A 16,342-nucleotide genomic window follows, 5' to 3' on the forward strand; every position below is an offset into this window, starting at 1 on the left:
TTGTTATTGGTTGTCACGAATCATTCAGTTCAAAAGTACGGAGAACATTAAAGTCTCTAGATTTGTAGGCCGAGATGGCAATTGCGAAAACTGAAAGGCCCAAATGTCTCGATAACGCTCAGCGATTGGGTCAGGTTGGTTTTCTCAGCTCTCTCTCTATCACTTTTCTAACCTCTTCGCTGCCCGCGCCTCGGATGTCCCGGTATCTCTGGTGCCGTGTGACGGGTGCAAATAATCAATTACCGGTGATTTAATCGCACATAAACAATAATATGATGTCGCGGTCAGTGCGCGCGGAGACTCGTAGTCGTGCCAAGGATGACATTAAACGTGTTATGCAAGTGGTTGATAAAGTTCGCCATTGGTAAGTCTTCTGATGTATCGCATCGAAGAAGAAAAAGATCAGTCCGGTGACGGAAAGATCAGCCGGTTCTTGTGTCATCGTTTGTCGTTCTCTGGAAAGTGATCACGGAGTATAATACGGGAAAAAATGAAGCGAGTGCATCCGTTTTGTTCAATTTTTGAGAAAGGCGTGCTCCTGAAAATAATTCACGCGAGAGCGTTGTTCACAGTTGGGATACTCATTTCGAGTGCAAAATTATATAAGAACAGATCAATAAAAGATTTAATTTACTAAAAACGAGAAACTTCATATAATAACATTTATCAGTTCAGTTAATGAATTTGCGTCTGAGTTTTCAATAGAATGATAAAGCCTGTCACAGTGACAAGGATGAGTGCATAGTTACTTATAGTTTTGCTACAAAAATAGAAGATGAAATAGAACTGTGATAGATTGTACTGTTATTGTTTATCGTGCAATGAATATTTTTACCTTTACTTTCTGTTATAATTATTGAACATTTGTAAAGGATAGAATTTTGAAAAAGTTTTAATTGCAGGGAAAAGAAATGGGTTACAATAGGAGAGACAACTATGAAAATATATAAATGGGTTCCAATCTCAACGCTTGATCAGGTATTTCATATAAGAATATAATTTGTGCTTATTGAAATTTACCAAAGCAATTTATTACTATTAAAAGATAATTATGAGAGTTTGATATAAGTATTTTATTTTATAGAAGAAAAAAGGAAAGACCGTTTCTGATAAAGAAAATGGTTTACCAAGGAAAGGAGGAATAGAATCATCAAATTCTAATTTTGGACTGACAGAAGATTCCAATACGTGTGAGTTTGGTTTTGACAATTCATAACAGTTATTTTTGCCAATTAACAAAATATGTATTTTTTTTATATTGTTAGGTTTTTCCACTGTTAGCGATTCTCAAGGATTGACAGATTTCTCTGCACATTTGGGCTTTTCAGAAGACTCCAATTCACAAAATAGTGAACCTGCACCTAAGAGATTAAAGACTGACTAATATTCGACTCACAATCAACATCATTGCCAATGTCATATAGGGATCGATACATAGGAATTACTATCTCTTTTGTGAACTTGCACTTAATAATTTTGTGTTAAATTATACCTCTCTATATGGATGAATCATTAGAAAAGTTCTTTTCTATTTCATCCAAATATTTAGTGAGATATAGATAATATATTTATACATATGTATATATACATATTCATATATATATATATATATATATATATATATATGTATATAATGTATATATATATATACTTATATAACTGCAAATAGTATCTTATGAAAACGTTTTATTTAATAATTATGTGAAATGAAGTTTATTTTTTTACATATGAATTTATTACGAATTCCTCAATGAACTGGATTTAAAAACTAGTAACAAGGATTGGCTAATTGAATAGAAATCAGGCAAATGTTCAATCCGTTTATTAAATCATGATTTTTATATAACTTTCATGGGTGATGTATGGCTCTTTATAGGAGCAGTTGATTCATATTTTACAGGTTCTAAATTTAACCTTGACTCTATATACCTCGTTTATAAGAGATTTGAGATAAAGAGCTAAGTTATAAATGAAAAAGTATGAGGTAATCGTAACCTCTATATGTTTCGGGAACAATAAATATAATCCTTCAAAAATTCTAGGATACGAAATATTGAATAGATCTCAAAAATTGAAAGATTTGATAGCAAAAAAGCGGCGGATTCGCAGCGATTGCGTAGTAATGTTGCAGTATTATGTTTTTTCAAAAATATATTTTTCTTGCTATGATTATATATTGCTATATCAAGGAATATCCTTGCAAAGTACTCAAACGGTATTATAATTAGTTTCGCAATAAGTCAAGTGCTGAAAAAACGTACATATATAAACTTATATTTTATTTTTAAACACGTTCACACTTCTAATAGTCGTTAAAATCATTGTATATATCAAATATCATTTTCCCATCTACTGATATTGAGTGCTTTCCAATAGTGACACAAGTCGACACAAGTATCGTTCTATCTTTTTTGGCTTTCAATGATTAACAAGGATAAAATGATACTTGTGTCGACTTGTGTTACTAAATGGAAAGCACCCATTATAGGACAATTTGCATTCCTCTGCGTTACGTTATAGCACCGTGACATGTACAAAATAAGCTTGGATTCATACAAATAAAATAGTTTTAAATGGTCTTTTAATCAGTGCATATTATACATCGCTTATGAAAAACGTTATGATACATTTGTAGTATGTTTGTATAAAAATATAAAAATTAATAAGAATATCTTTGCATGTTGTACAAAGATATTCTTACGAATTGTTCTAGCAAATATTTCAGTCAAAATGTAAAAAAAAAGTACGTGTAATTTGTGGAAATATCTAATTTATAAATGTATTTCCACTTAAAAAAAGACAAATATTTAGTGCAACACCAAGTCAAAATTTGATCGCGTAAGAAACCTTTCTTTCATTCTGCATTCTTTTTTATAAAAATATATGTATATTTATGGTTGTTTACAAACACTATGTATATTTAATATTAATTTAAAATATTTAGGTCTGTATATAAATATGTTACACATTATGTATAAAAAGTTTCGTTTAAATATTTTATTCAGTCACTATTACCAAGGCAATATTTTACCATCATATTGTATGAAACAACCGGTTTGCTGTTCCGTTAATGAGTTTAGGGTATCGAGAATATGACTAACGCTGGTATCGACGTCCATCGGAGCATTACTGCCACCCAGATCGGTGCGTACCCATCCAGGATGCAAACACGCCACCAAAATCCCATCTGCTTTTAAATCGATGCTCATTGATTTTGTCGCTGCGTTAAGTGCCGCCTGTTTTATAAACGAGATTAGATAAGACTTTTGCGAAGTTATTTCAAATGTTGAATGTTACAAGATATATATCGATTAATTTCAGAGCGTAATGTAGAGATCTGGGATATCGTAAGATATCCCAAATATTTCATAGACTGAAAATTTTTACATTATTTTATTATACATAATAGGAATTCTACAAACTTTATTAAATGGGAATTATGTATTTCAATAAGATAGTGATGATATTTCGACTTTAGTAAGATTTACAAAATTAAAATTAATTTTTATATATATTTTGAAGTTCTACCTTGCTACATCTATAAGGATAAAAGCCGCCGTCGTCATTTTTAGTAATGCTGCCTAGGACAGATGTCATATTGATAACCGCTGCTCTTTTTACGCTTAGAGTTTTATCTTCGGACTTTTTCGCAGCCGTCTTCAGCAATGGCAGGAAAGCCTTGAATCAATTGTTACAAACACCTCAGTTATGAACCGACTCTATTCGTTAATGGACAATTCATGAACGTAACGAATGATTGTAGGCGTACCTTTGTTAACATAATCGGTGCCACGGTGTTTACGAGGAAAGTGTCTATAATCTGCCGCTTTTTCACAAGACCAAGACGCGTGAATTTGCTGGAAACACCGGCGTTATTGAAAAGAACGTTGAGACCATCATCTTTTACTTTTTTGCTGACTATTTCCACGAGCTCTTCATAATTATCCGTATTCATCAAATCTGAGGAAAGGAAGCATAAAATTATTTCGCGAACGATTGATGTCAGAATTTTTTATTAAATTTATATACGTTCGCGAAAAGTAGTTCAAGTTTCGTTACACACAGTAAATCTAGTTTCATATTATATCACAAACATTCATCAGAGTACAATAGTGCTTTTTTTACAGATATAATTTTGTATCTTTATTTACTTTATTCACTTATTAGGATTATTTCATATCTTTAATAGATTATAATATAATCATAAAAGATAAGCCTAGTCTACAATGACATAACATAAGATTATAAGGCTGTAAGGTGTGGTTGTAAGAACCTACTTAAATGAATTATTTTCATTTCTTATACTTAACAACTGTGCTGTATATTGTGACGTAAGGTTGTTAAGCATAAGAAATGAAAATAATTCATTTAAATAGGTTCTTACAACCACGTTTTACAGCCTTATAGCCTTATGTTATGTCATTGTAGACTAGGCTGTAGTCATTGACTCGATTTGAAATAAGATTTATTTTATTTCTAATTAGAATTCAATATTAGCACAATTTAATATCAAGTAATTATAAATAATAATAGTAGACTGTAACCATAATCTGTAAACCATACTTAAAGATAATAAAGATTTACAATCTTGAAGATTTTTTTCAAAAAAATTCGTCGTTTTACTTTTTAAGAAATTTAATATATTTTTGCGGCAGATTTATGCCGATAAAAGTTTCTTCTAAGAAACAATAACAGTTTTAGTTTATCTAATTTATCTATAGACCACTTTAATATCTACAGACAAGGAAAGCAAGTAATGAAAAACAAGTTCAATAACAGAACGAAGTTTTCAAAGACTTTAACTCGCTAGTCATGTTGTAATAATCGGACACCTTGGCGCAATGTTAAGAATAATAGATTCCGACAGATAAAACACGAGAAAATTTAAAGAAATTTATAGAATTAGATTTCTTTTTTTATTATTTCTATCTTTTTCTATTTTAGCGCGAAAAATATATGACTTCTATAGTAATAATTATTATTATTTAAGAACTTTACATCGATCGCGACAAACTACCATATGCGAGATGTAAAGTAAAAATATTTTTCTCTACGTCATGCGTAAATTGAACTTTTTGAATAGCGTATAATTATTATTATCGCATATTTTAAGAAATAGTCACACCGCACTGATAAAGAATGAAAATTGATTTCTTTATCACGCGTAAGAAAGGATTGATCTTTAACGTTTCTCAAGTAGAAAAAAACTTTAGAGTTGGATGTTATCAGATAGCACATATCGATCAATACAGGCTCGACAAACCGCGTTTTTTTTTTTTCTACAATAGGAATATTCGCGACTGGACGTCTTTCGCACTGGACGTTTTGATCGTGTGCGTCTAGACTTAATTTTTTTTTATTTTCTTTATTCTTTATTTTGTTCAGTGCTCGTGAATATGAAATCGCGTAAAGTGAACAAGAAAGCGTGGTTGATATGCTGCGAAAAACCGAAAACCGTTGACTCTGATTCGAGTGATCGAGAAACCGAGGATCACAAGGCGCAGAATAAAGTGAAAAATCAAATAGAAGATAAGGTAGAGAGTAAAGCAGGAAGCAGTTCGGAGGTTGAGAATAGAGTGGAAAACAAAGTGAAAAACCAGGTGAAAGAGATGGAAGCGGGGTGCAGCAAAGTGGAGTGTGGCGTTCAGAATGAAATGGAGAATCAGGTAGATAGCAAGACAGAAAATGAAACGGGGAACAAGACGAAGGATAAAGTGGAGAACCAAATAGACAAGGTAGAGAATAAATTGGAGACTAAGAACGATGTCGAGGATAAGATGGAAAACCTTATAAACAAGGCTGAAAATAAAACGGAGAATGAAGCAAAGAGCAATGTTGAGGAAGAAATGGAGAACAAAGTAAAAAATCAGACAGATGGCAGTGTAGAAAATAAAACAGGGAATAAAACGCAGATCAATATCGAAGTTGAAGTGGAGAACAAAATGGAAAATCAAATAGACAAAATAGAGAATAAATTGGAGACCGAAACAAAGGAAGGTAAGATCGAGGGTAAGATGAAAAGCAAAATGGAGAATCATATAAACAAGGCTGAGAATAAAATAGAAAACGAAGCAAAGGACAATGTTGAGAAAAAAGTGGAGAACAAAATGGAAAATCAGATAGATGGCAGCGTAGAAAACAAAACAAGGAACATGGCGGAGGTAAATATAAAGGATGAAGTGGAAAATAAATTGGAGAATCAAGTAGACAAAGCTGAAAATAAGATGGAAAACGAAACGGGCGATTTTGTTAATGAAATGGAGAATAAAGTGGAGAACCAGACAGACGGTAGTATAGAAAATAAAGCGGAAAACAAGACGGAGGAAAACAATTTCGAGAATAATAATGTGGAGAACCAGCAAGAAGAAAAGAATATTCTTTCCGCATCATATACAAGTAAGCTATTAACATTTTCGTACAATCGAGAATCTAAACGTTTTTTCTTACTGTATAATACGATCATTGAATCACCATAACGAGTTTTTATGTTGAAGTCAATCCGTTGAAATTTTGTTTGTGTCATTGTTATTTTATCTTTGCGCTATAACCAGAAAAACCAGTTGTATTTTTTTTAAATTAATTTATGCGTCTGTTTTAAATATTTTAAATATTTTTTCGATGCATTGTTTAGAAAATAATGCGAATCATTGTAAAAATCAGAAAATTCTTATAAATTTTTTTTAATTATATAAAATCGGTTTGTGATCAATAACGATTCAAGTAAGTTCATGATGAAAAAAAAATGTAAATTTTATCCGAAATACAATTTGAATATTGTACTGTAAATTCCGTTTTTTTTTATTTTTTTATATACAAAATAACTCACAGATGAAATATTAAAATCAAATTTTTTTATTTAAGTATAATAATATAAATATAAATATGTAAATATAAATATGTAAATATAAATTTTTACAGAAAAATATCCAGACATTTTATTATAATCAATTTTCAACATTAAACGTTGATACAAGACTAGAATTTCAAAAATGATATTGATTCGAAAGTATATAACGATTTTGTTATATACACGTGTCCTTGACTTGTGTACTTAAAAAAATCCCGCATTCTTAACCGCTTATATATGCAACGAGAAAGTTATCGAAGTTTCGAGAAGTCTTATCAGATTTAATCAGAATGATAAATCATTCGCAATAAGAATGATAATATAATGAAATTTTTTTCGCGGAGCGATTTTTAAATTCCTCACGTTACCAGCGTGAATTTAGCAAATAATTAATAAAATAGTGTGAAATTAGTGGAACTTACCTATCTCGATGATTTGTACACTCGACGATTTGTCGGCGATCGCGCGTAATTCCTATAAAGATGATTTCCATCATTTTTTTCCCCTTTTCATTCAAATACGATTCGAATGAGAGTAAGTGTCATTCGATTATATCGATTTAAAAAGTCGCGTGTAACGAGACACCATGAAAAGAAAACCGGTCCTAGGATGCTTTGGCTTGGTAAGCTTGCGCAATGATTTACGGATATCGGTATCGAGTGTGAATCGCGTTCGCTGACTCACTGTGAAATTGCGACGTCGGGAGAGGGGGAGACAGGGAGAGGGTGATGAGAAACCGTATAATAGATGGCGGTGACGGAGGCTTATGGTTGCGAGGTTGCGTTCATCGATGCAGTTTGACTGTCGCTTGACTCAGGTTCGGTGTGTGAAATACGGCAAGAATCCGGACGCTGTTTTAATTACTCGTTCATCGTGTGAGAGATATAAATCGTGGAAAAAATTCGTTCTTTTGCGCGAGGAGCAAAAAGAGTCGCGATGGCGCCGATCAGTAAGTAATGTTGCGTAACGCATGAATTAATGGATCATTTCCAATCCGGTCCGTCCCGCCTTCCCCGCGATCTTACCGTCGCTTTGCTCGCGTCACGACAAGTCGCGAAGACATTGTCCGGCGGTCTCGGCAACTCGACCAGATGCTTCACCAAGCCCAGGCCTAAACCACGGTTGCAGCCAGTTATAAGAACCGATCTCATTGCACTTCTGGGTTTTTTCGGAGTACCAAGACCAGCGTCGTTATCGTCAACGCGAATCGTGTGCGTGCGACTGAGCCCGACACACGCATCTTCGATCCCGTCGACGCGGAGCGCCGCGCCGCGTCACTGCTGTCTGACGTCACGTGTTCGGATAATCGTGAAGTCGTGAGTTGCATGTCACCGATTATCATGGCGACACTGACGGTGTTCGCGCGGCTCATGTCATCTCGATGCGCGCACGCCAGGTTGCTCGGGTTACCAACCCGTTGGCGGCCGCTCTTCGTCGCATGCGACGCCGACTCCGTCTACGACAGAAGCGCGATGGCCTGCATATGCAGTGAGTGTCGAGACGGGCCGATCGGGAGTTAATTCGCGATTACACCGCGTTATGTAAAAGTTACACTATCGGCACGCGCGCGAACTCGAACGCGACGCGAGGAAAAATCCGACGACGGAGAAAAATGTTTTGATATTTGAAATATCTACGTAATGTTTTTTTTTTCAGTCATCTCATTTTTTCACTTTTGACAACACTGTGTAACGTCGAATTTTTCAAGAATTAATTTGTTAAAGAATGCTTATATATGGAATGATAATGGAATCGTCTTTTTTCAGCGGATACATATCAGCCATACACATACGATCTTTTGGTTATCGGTGGTGGATCCGGTGGCCTAGCGGCAGCTAAGGAAGCTGTGGGATTAGGAGCAAAAGTCGCAGTTTTGGATTATGTGACTCCGTCCCCTATTGGTACCACTTGGGGTCTGGGTGGTACTTGTGTCAATGTGGGATGTATACCGAAGAAACTAATGCATCAAGCCGCATTGCTTGGTGAAGCTATACATGTATGTGTTTTGTGATTAAAGTGATATAAAGGATTTATATCTGATGTATGAATTGTTTAATTTTTAGGAAGCAGCAACATTTGGTTGGCAATTAGATCCAAAGGCCATAAAAATTGACTGGGAAGCTTTGAGAACTGCTGTACAAAATCATGTCAAGTCTGTAAACTGGGTCACTCGTGTTGAACTTAGAACAAAGTTAGTTGCTTGTTTTATAATATGCTAATTTATGTTTGCATTTGTATTTGTATTACTGTTTGTATCATGTTGTTTATTTCTTTTCTTCGATACATTATTTACTTATTTAAATATTTATAGGAAAATTGAATATTTTAATGCTCTTGGGCATTTCAAAGATGAACACACGATAGTTGGACTTACTAAGAACGGAGAGGAAAAGATTCTTACTGCCAAAAACATATTAATTGCAGTAGGCGGAAGACCTAGATATCCCGATATTCCAGGTGCTGTGGAATATGGTATAAGTAGCGATGATATCTTTAGTTTGCAGTACCCTCCAAGAAAGACACTTGTCGTTGGTGCTGGATGTATCCTTTCCTTCAAAAAGATATATGATGTGTTTTTAAATTTTTTAATTTTAATATAATTATACAAAAATACAAACAAAAAGATTTTCTTTAATGACGAGATATAGACATTGGTCTAGAATGTGCTGGTTTTCTCAATGGGCTAGGCTATGATGCCACGATAATGGTTCGATCAATCGTGTTGCGTGGATTTGATCGACAAATGGCAAAACATATTGCCGAAGAAATGACACACCGGGGCGTGCATTTTATTTATGAAGCGAAACCTAAGAAAATTGCGAAACAAGAGGATGGTCGCCTTCTGGTTGATTGGATCGACAAGGTAGGCACTTGATTTGATGAAATTACATGTACAAACGAAGAAATATGTATATTAACGTAATGTCTAAATTCTTTTTAGGATGGTCAAATTCATCAAGATGTATATGATACTGTTTTATTTGCTATTGGCCGACGTGCACTCACTGAAGAACTGAAACCGGAAAATGCCGGATTAAAGATTGTTCCGGAAACTGGCAAGATCGATGCAGTTAACGAACAAACGAATGTCCCAAACATTTACGCGGTTGGCGATGTACTTCATGTAAGTTTTTTTGATAGTTTATAAAATCTGTTCAAATGATTTGAATGATTTTAAATAGGTTCAGCATTTTAATATTTCTAATAATTAATTTTAATAAGATAAATACGACAGAAATTAATTTGATGATGCATACATAATACGATGTAATAATTCTTCGAATTGTTACAGAAAAAACCCGAATTAACGCCCGTTGCTATACACGCGGGTAAATTGCTAGCGAGAAGATTGTATGGTAATTCGACTGAGAAAATGGATTACACGAATGTAGCAACTACGGTGTTTAGTCCTTTAGAATATGGATGCGTCGGACTGAGTGAAGAAGCAGCCATCGCGATCCATGGGGAAGAAAATATAGAAATTTTCCACGCGTACTACAAACCAACGGAATTTTTCGTACCACAGAAGAATGTTGATCGTTGTTACGTGAAGGTCATTGCGCTTAGACATGATGATGAAAAAGTGCTTGGAATGCACTTTATCGGACCCAACGCGGGCGAAGTGATTCAAGGATTCTCAGCTGCTATTAAGTAAGTGTTTGATTCGTAAAGTCAACTTCTTCAACAGTTAAGCTTCAGGCGCTGTCTAACGTATCCTTATATTTTTGTAGATGTGGCTTAACAATTCCGAAACTGAAGTCTACCGTTGGAATTCATCCAACAGTAGCGGAGGAATTTACGCGTATATTCATTACTAAACGTTCGGGTTTGGATCCGAAGCCGCAAAGTTGCTGCAGTTAGATCGATGTGTCCACAACGTCGTCGTACTTCTATCAATTATATTCACAGATTTATCGATTATCCATTAAGAGATAATGCGGGCCGCTCTTGTGACAGAAGTCAGCTGAATATCGTTCTGCTGAAACAGTTTTCCCTACTGTATTTGCGAGAGCGCTAGAAGACCGCAGTATTATATAAATATAGCAAAAGAATAGAATTCCGATTATCTGTTTTAATGTCGCACTAACAGTAATTTTTTTATAAATATTTCTCCACGCGCGTTTTGTATAGCGTATGCATCGTTGTAAAAAAGTTATTGTAATACTTATTTGATAGCGATAATAATACCTCAATATTAATAAAATGTTGAATTTATTAATATAAATATTGAGTTTATTATAATATGATTGCTGTATTTTTTAAAACAATTCACAAAAATAGATTTTCTTACTAATATCTAAAATAATGTTTTTATTTTTACATTGAATTATATTTATCTCTTCTTCAAATATTTTAATAGAGCGATAAATACAAAAATTTAGTGATATTCTCAAAGATTTTGTAAATCATTTTTCATAATTTATAATCGCCGTAATTTATAATCGCCAATTTTATCATAGTGTTCAAAATTGAAATTATACTTCTAACAAAGTAAGAACTATTTTTTATAAATGACTGCGTTATCAATTTATTACTGTTACTATCCTATAAAAATATTAAATAAATATGTCTGAGAAGCACTTTTTATTACTTCTAATATCTACAAAGTTATTTAGAGATAAGAACTAAAATGTGAATTTTATTTTATCAGTTTCAATCCCATGAATTGAATATTACAATCGCTTTTGTTATAGAATAGCGACGTATACTACCTATGGTTTCTCCAGCAATTTTTGATCAAACAAATATCGAAGATACAAAAAATATTGAAATAAACATGAAGAAAAAATGTCTCGAGGAACACAAACTTTACTCATTTGTGAGTAATGTGAAGACATGAAGAATAATATATTATTGAATATGACATTTGCTTTTGATTAACAAAGATTGTTACTTTTCTTCAAGAAATATCTTTAGAAATATAATGGTCATCTACAATGATCCTTTGGGATAAATCCGAAGGCACCAATAATAAATCTAGTTACGGAAAATCGTGCATTATTGACGTACGCATGTTTACACGTTGCTATGATTTACGATTATAATTCGAGAAAAATGTTACCACTTTTGAGTCACGTCGGTATATGTTTACTTTTACTGCAAAAACCATATTAATTATCGAACAATATTCAGGAAAGACTTTATCCCATTTAACGAAATGCTGTTAAAATGATATCTATTTCACGAAATGGCAAGTGGTTACTAATCGCGGATTTCGAAAAAGATAATGTAATAGTAGTTTGGGACATAGAAAAGAGGGTAAACGTTTTCAAAAATTGTTTTACAAAATTATTTTGACACTTATAATGTTAAGAAATTAATAAAATATTAAAAATATATTGGTTATACAATAGTAATCGAAATTTTTACTTAATATTCTAAGGATTCCCGTATTCAATCCGCATGCGAAGATGTCACAGCTGCTGATATTAGTTCTGATGCTAAACAAATCGTCACTATTGGCAATGGGAAATGTCAGAAAGTATATTTCTGACTGTGGATTTATGGAAGAGACAAACCGGATTTGATTTGTATATATGTTAATCATTTTTTGTCTTAAGAGAGAGAAAGAGAGAGAGAAAGAGAGAATAGAATATTAAATATCAATTATATCTTTATATTATTATTAAACGTTATATTTATATTTTAATTTATATATATATATATATATATATATATATATATATATATATAATATATATATATATATATGACAATTATTTATTTTTTTTTATAAGAAAGTTTTTCTATACCTGTGATTATTATATAATTGAACCTTGATTTATTTGTTCAGCATCAATCTCATTAATTCATACTACATCTAAATGTGTCAAGGAAATAACTTTCAACGATAAACACCCAGAACAATTTGTATTGACGACCGATTATCATGTCTTATTTATAATTTGGGTTAGTAAACTATAGTCATTGTTCTTATTCTTACTTTATTCAAATTATTAAACAAAATAGTGATATAAATCAATAAAAATGAAATATAGATAGATGTAAATGAAATATGATAGATGTATTATTAATTTTGTGTAAAATTATTTTTTTTAATTGTATATAAAATTTCAAATTTTTTTTATTAAACTATAAAATAAAAATATCTCTTCCTCTTAAAAATTAGATTTTATATTTAACATTATTAAAGGTACTTTATCAAAATGAGAAAGAATGGCTGTAGAATTATTCCATCTGATTTAATTCTAAAGACATTATATGATTTTAATTATAATAACATTTTTTTAATTACATATTATATTTGTTTCATATTTTATAAATAAGGATGGTCATGCTTTGAGCTATAATTGTCCAAAAATTATGATGAAATTTCAACGTGTTGATATTTTTAATACATCATGCTATGTTTTAAATGTCAAGTATTTACAGCGAGTACAAATGGTTTGTTTATTATAATAATCAGCATAATTATTTATTAATTAATATCTACTTGACATTGTAATTTCGGGCTGCATCTTGATATGGGACAATATTTCTTTTAAGAAGAAGAATGCAGTTGATGATATTAATTATGAAAAGAAAAAATACACACATATAAAGACACTTAATTTACAGAAAAGGGTATATAATATAGGGTATATAAATACAAAAACTAAGATCCCTCTAGTAAATCTAGCGATAATTGTATCACAAAATGATTTAAATGTTAATTTTACAGTATGCTCGTTACGGGAAATTCGACATGGTCGCATTACTTTCTACGATTATCAACTGAGACTTTTGTATGTCGGTGTCAGAGCGATCTTGAATCCATTCAATGGATAAGCTTTGATCTTCGATCTAATTTATTGCCTCTGGTATTTGCCGATGTGTCAGAAAGTAAGTCTTATTTTGAAAGGATTTGCTCGGTGTCCTTCCGTTTCAAAGTCTCTTTTTATGGTATGCTTTTGACATTACATATGGAAAGGGGAAACAAAAGCATTTGTTATGCATATCAAGGTATAAAAAGAAAAAATAAAATATCGTGATACATTGAAACATTTTCACGAATCAGACGATAGCAATATAGAGATAGTCTCGTCTTACTATAAATGCAGAATATATTTCACAAAACTACGAGGACATAACAAATCCATAAATCCACAGTAATTAACGAAATTAATGAAATAACATCGAACCGTTTGCCAACGGACGCTACTTTACGAGCTTCTCCATTTAATGTCCGAAATTTTCTTGCGTATAAGAATTTACAACAATCTCCAAAATCATATATACGTTAATATAACATTAAAGTATTAATATATTTTACATAACAAATATTTTATTACTAGATCTTCATCTGCATCTTTTCTTTTATCTTCAACTTTTTGCTTCAGGTTCTTCTACAGGAGTAATTGCGTTAATAGAAATTCGGCAACAGAAATGTCATCTTGTATTTCCTCATTCAGTTTCAGCTGTAACCAGCATGGACACTCATCTAGAAGGGTAGAAAAATTCAAAGTAGGCATATAGCAAAATTCTGTTGAAGTCAATATGATATATTAATTAATAATAATAATATCGATGATAGCAATAGTTTTTTTGCAATGGATAGCAATTATCTAGTTGTGGGCGATGCGCAGGATGTCCTGCATTTATACAATCATGAGAAATGCATTTTGATGATATCCAGAAGTGTATCGTCCCTTCCAAACCTCCAGCTGATTCTCAAGAAACAGATGACCGATAAGAACATCATTTATGTCACTTGTCCACAAAGCTCTTTGAAGGCCGTCACAGCTTTAAAATTCTCGCCTAGATGTATATATAAATAAATTTTTTTATAGAAATTTAATACTAAAAGATAGTGATTAATTATTTATTTTAAAAGCATTAACTAACAATGATTTTAATACTTAAAATAAATAATTTCCAATGTTATATTAGCCAGTATTAAGTTAAATTTCTGTAAGGGTCTTCGATGCCTCTTTCTTATTGTAGAAAAAGAAAAAAGAATCTTCATGAGAAAAGTGTCTTCTTTTAGGCGATGTGCTGGCGTGTGATCTAGAGAATGGGGCGGTCTGGATTTTGTATCATATCACCCTCAGACGAAGTGCCGTATAAGCATTCATCGACGGCCATTAATAAAATCGTTTTCGCGCGGTGCGCCCGATATATGGCTTATGAAAACGGTGAAAAACTCCATTGCCTCTCATTTTGAGCAAATTAAATTAATTTACTTAATTGTTAATTTAATAAATTAATTAATTAATCTATTTTTAAAATCAAGATGAACTTGTAGGATAACGCGTTGACTGTGGTGGTATTTAAAAGAAACGATATCATCGCTTCGAAGAAGCGCAACGTATGGAATTTAATCGACAAATATCACTCACATTATTTACCTATCAGGGATATACTTTTCGGTCCTGTTGCATCCAATTCTGATGTATCGCGGATGTATTCTTTTCTTTGGGAAAGGATCGAGAATGATCATCGAATATGATCTCGTGCACAGGTTGTATCGTGAATTATACGTCTTATGTAATTATTACGCATTTGTAAAACTTGCATCAAATATTTCATTTAATAGATTTGAATGAAATAATAATTATATTATTATATAATAATAATAATTCAAGCATAAGTATTGGTATCAATATTTTTCTTCTAAGTAAAATTAAAATAAGATAATTCTAAATATTATATGAAATACTACAAGGGGAATACTAAAAAGTTTGTTGCGTTAATTAATTTTCAAAGCACTAGACTAATAATAATTATAATTTGTAGAATATGTTTTATGATTTTATTATAGCGGACCGTATCCGATACCAGGACTTCAAATCTTGCGCATTGATCAAATCGAACAGAGCGTTATTTTTCTTTGTCTAGCATGGTACCCCGGCAAGGAAAGATTCTTCATGATCTCAAATTCTGAAGTAATAATCTCACAATTCATTCAGATTGCATGAGCAAAACCTGCCTTAATTAATGCCTTAATCTATTATTTCAGTACAAGTACAAGATCATTAATAATATTACCAAAATAATTTGCGGTACTTATTTAGGGCCAACTTTCGAAGAACCAGTACAACATTTTCAAGTAACGCAATGACTTTAATAATGACTTTATCTGTATTTTAAAGGGATATGGAAATTGCTTTGGATATCAGAAATATTAAATAATTTTGATTATCAAACTGATAACCATAGGCTTCTTTAAGCTGATTATATACAGAATGTCTGAAGAAGATAAATAAAGTTAATTTATTCGTTTTCTTCAGATATTCTGTATATAATCAGAAGCAAGAATATTTTTCCGATCCAATTATATATTTATAAAAATTTATATAACTGCGCTGAAAATTATAAATTATAATGAAAAGATTAAAAATAGAAAATCCTGTATAATCCATGATTAAACTTTAAAATCCATAATAAATAATAAAAAAATTAATAAATATTAATCAATTAATCAACATATTGATCAAAGGCAATCAGACTATAATATTTTTTCAAAGATAATTGTTAAGTATTTTACAATAGTGT

At 31.9% G+C, this 16,342-nt stretch overlaps 4 protein-coding genes across 7 annotated transcripts; 3 read left to right on the forward strand and 1 right to left on the reverse strand.

The window, feature by feature from the left end:
* The first annotated feature begins 126 nt into the window (after window positions 1-126).
* Window positions 127-2,981, forward strand: BCL7-like (chromatin remodeling complex subunit BCL7B-like protein). The gene is made up of 4 exons (XM_011634256.2): window positions 127-364; window positions 903-978; window positions 1,085-1,190; window positions 1,266-2,981. The coding sequence occupies exons 1-4, from the start codon at window positions 273-275 to the stop codon at window positions 1,382-1,384; spliced, it is 393 nt and encodes a 130-aa protein (XP_011632558.2). The 5' UTR covers window positions 127-272; the 3' UTR covers window positions 1,385-2,981.
* On the reverse strand, window positions 2,565-8,219 carry sni (SDR family oxidoreductase sniffer). 2 transcript variants are annotated; one of them, XM_089083842.1, is made up of 5 exons: window positions 8,088-8,219; window positions 7,270-7,321; window positions 3,770-3,960; window positions 3,529-3,678; window positions 2,565-3,236 (listed from the first exon to the last, which is right to left on the reverse strand). In XM_089083842.1, exons 1-5 carry the CDS (start codon window positions 8,217-8,219, stop codon window positions 3,012-3,014), a joined length of 750 nt encoding a protein of 249 aa, XP_088939968.1. In that variant the 3' UTR covers window positions 2,565-3,011. The 2 variants fall into 2 exon arrangements, with proteins under 2 accessions (XP_088939968.1, XP_011632563.2); XM_011634261.2 differs by lacking the exon at window positions 8,088-8,219 and adding an exon at window positions 7,873-8,080.
* On the forward strand, window positions 5,274-11,427 carry Trxr1 (Thioredoxin reductase 1). Of its 3 annotated transcripts, none has more exons than XM_011634258.3 (8): window positions 5,274-6,396; window positions 8,614-8,843; window positions 8,911-9,038; window positions 9,159-9,388; window positions 9,496-9,710; window positions 9,789-9,971; window positions 10,140-10,498; window positions 10,579-11,427. In XM_011634258.3, exons 1-8 carry the CDS (start codon window positions 5,397-5,399, stop codon window positions 10,706-10,708), a joined length of 2,475 nt encoding a protein of 824 aa, XP_011632560.2. In that variant the 5' UTR covers window positions 5,274-5,396; the 3' UTR covers window positions 10,709-11,427. The 3 variants fall into 3 exon arrangements, with proteins under 3 accessions (XP_011632560.2, XP_088939946.1, XP_011632561.1); XM_089083820.1 differs by lacking the exon at window positions 5,274-6,396 and adding an exon at window positions 7,436-7,796; XM_011634259.2 differs by lacking the exon at window positions 5,274-6,396 and adding an exon at window positions 8,170-8,335.
* A 553-nt stretch (window positions 11,428-11,980) lies between these two features.
* On the forward strand, window positions 11,981-16,253 carry LOC105424181 (cilia- and flagella-associated protein 251). Its single transcript, XM_089083851.1, is given in 18 exon segments — window positions 11,981-12,112; window positions 12,231-12,378; window positions 12,642-12,757; window positions 13,136-13,446; window positions 13,530-13,551; window positions 13,553-13,597; window positions 13,600-13,719; window positions 13,866-13,934; window positions 13,936-14,050; window positions 14,188-14,296; window positions 14,406-14,611; window positions 14,835-14,895; window positions 14,897-14,976; window positions 15,091-15,239; window positions 15,242-15,280; window positions 15,283-15,308; window positions 15,609-15,732; window positions 15,807-16,253. Coding segments are annotated over 18 exon segments (1,938 nt in total). The 5' UTR covers window positions 11,981-12,016; the 3' UTR covers window positions 15,909-16,253.
* The last annotated feature ends 89 nt before the right edge of the window (window positions 16,254-16,342 follow it).

This window comes from Pogonomyrmex barbatus, unplaced genomic scaffold (genome assembly GCF_055798465.1).
Source record: "Pogonomyrmex barbatus isolate J1 unplaced genomic scaffold, ASM5579846v1 scaffold8, whole genome shotgun sequence".
NCBI lineage: Eukaryota > Metazoa > Arthropoda > Insecta > Hymenoptera > Formicidae > Pogonomyrmex > Pogonomyrmex barbatus.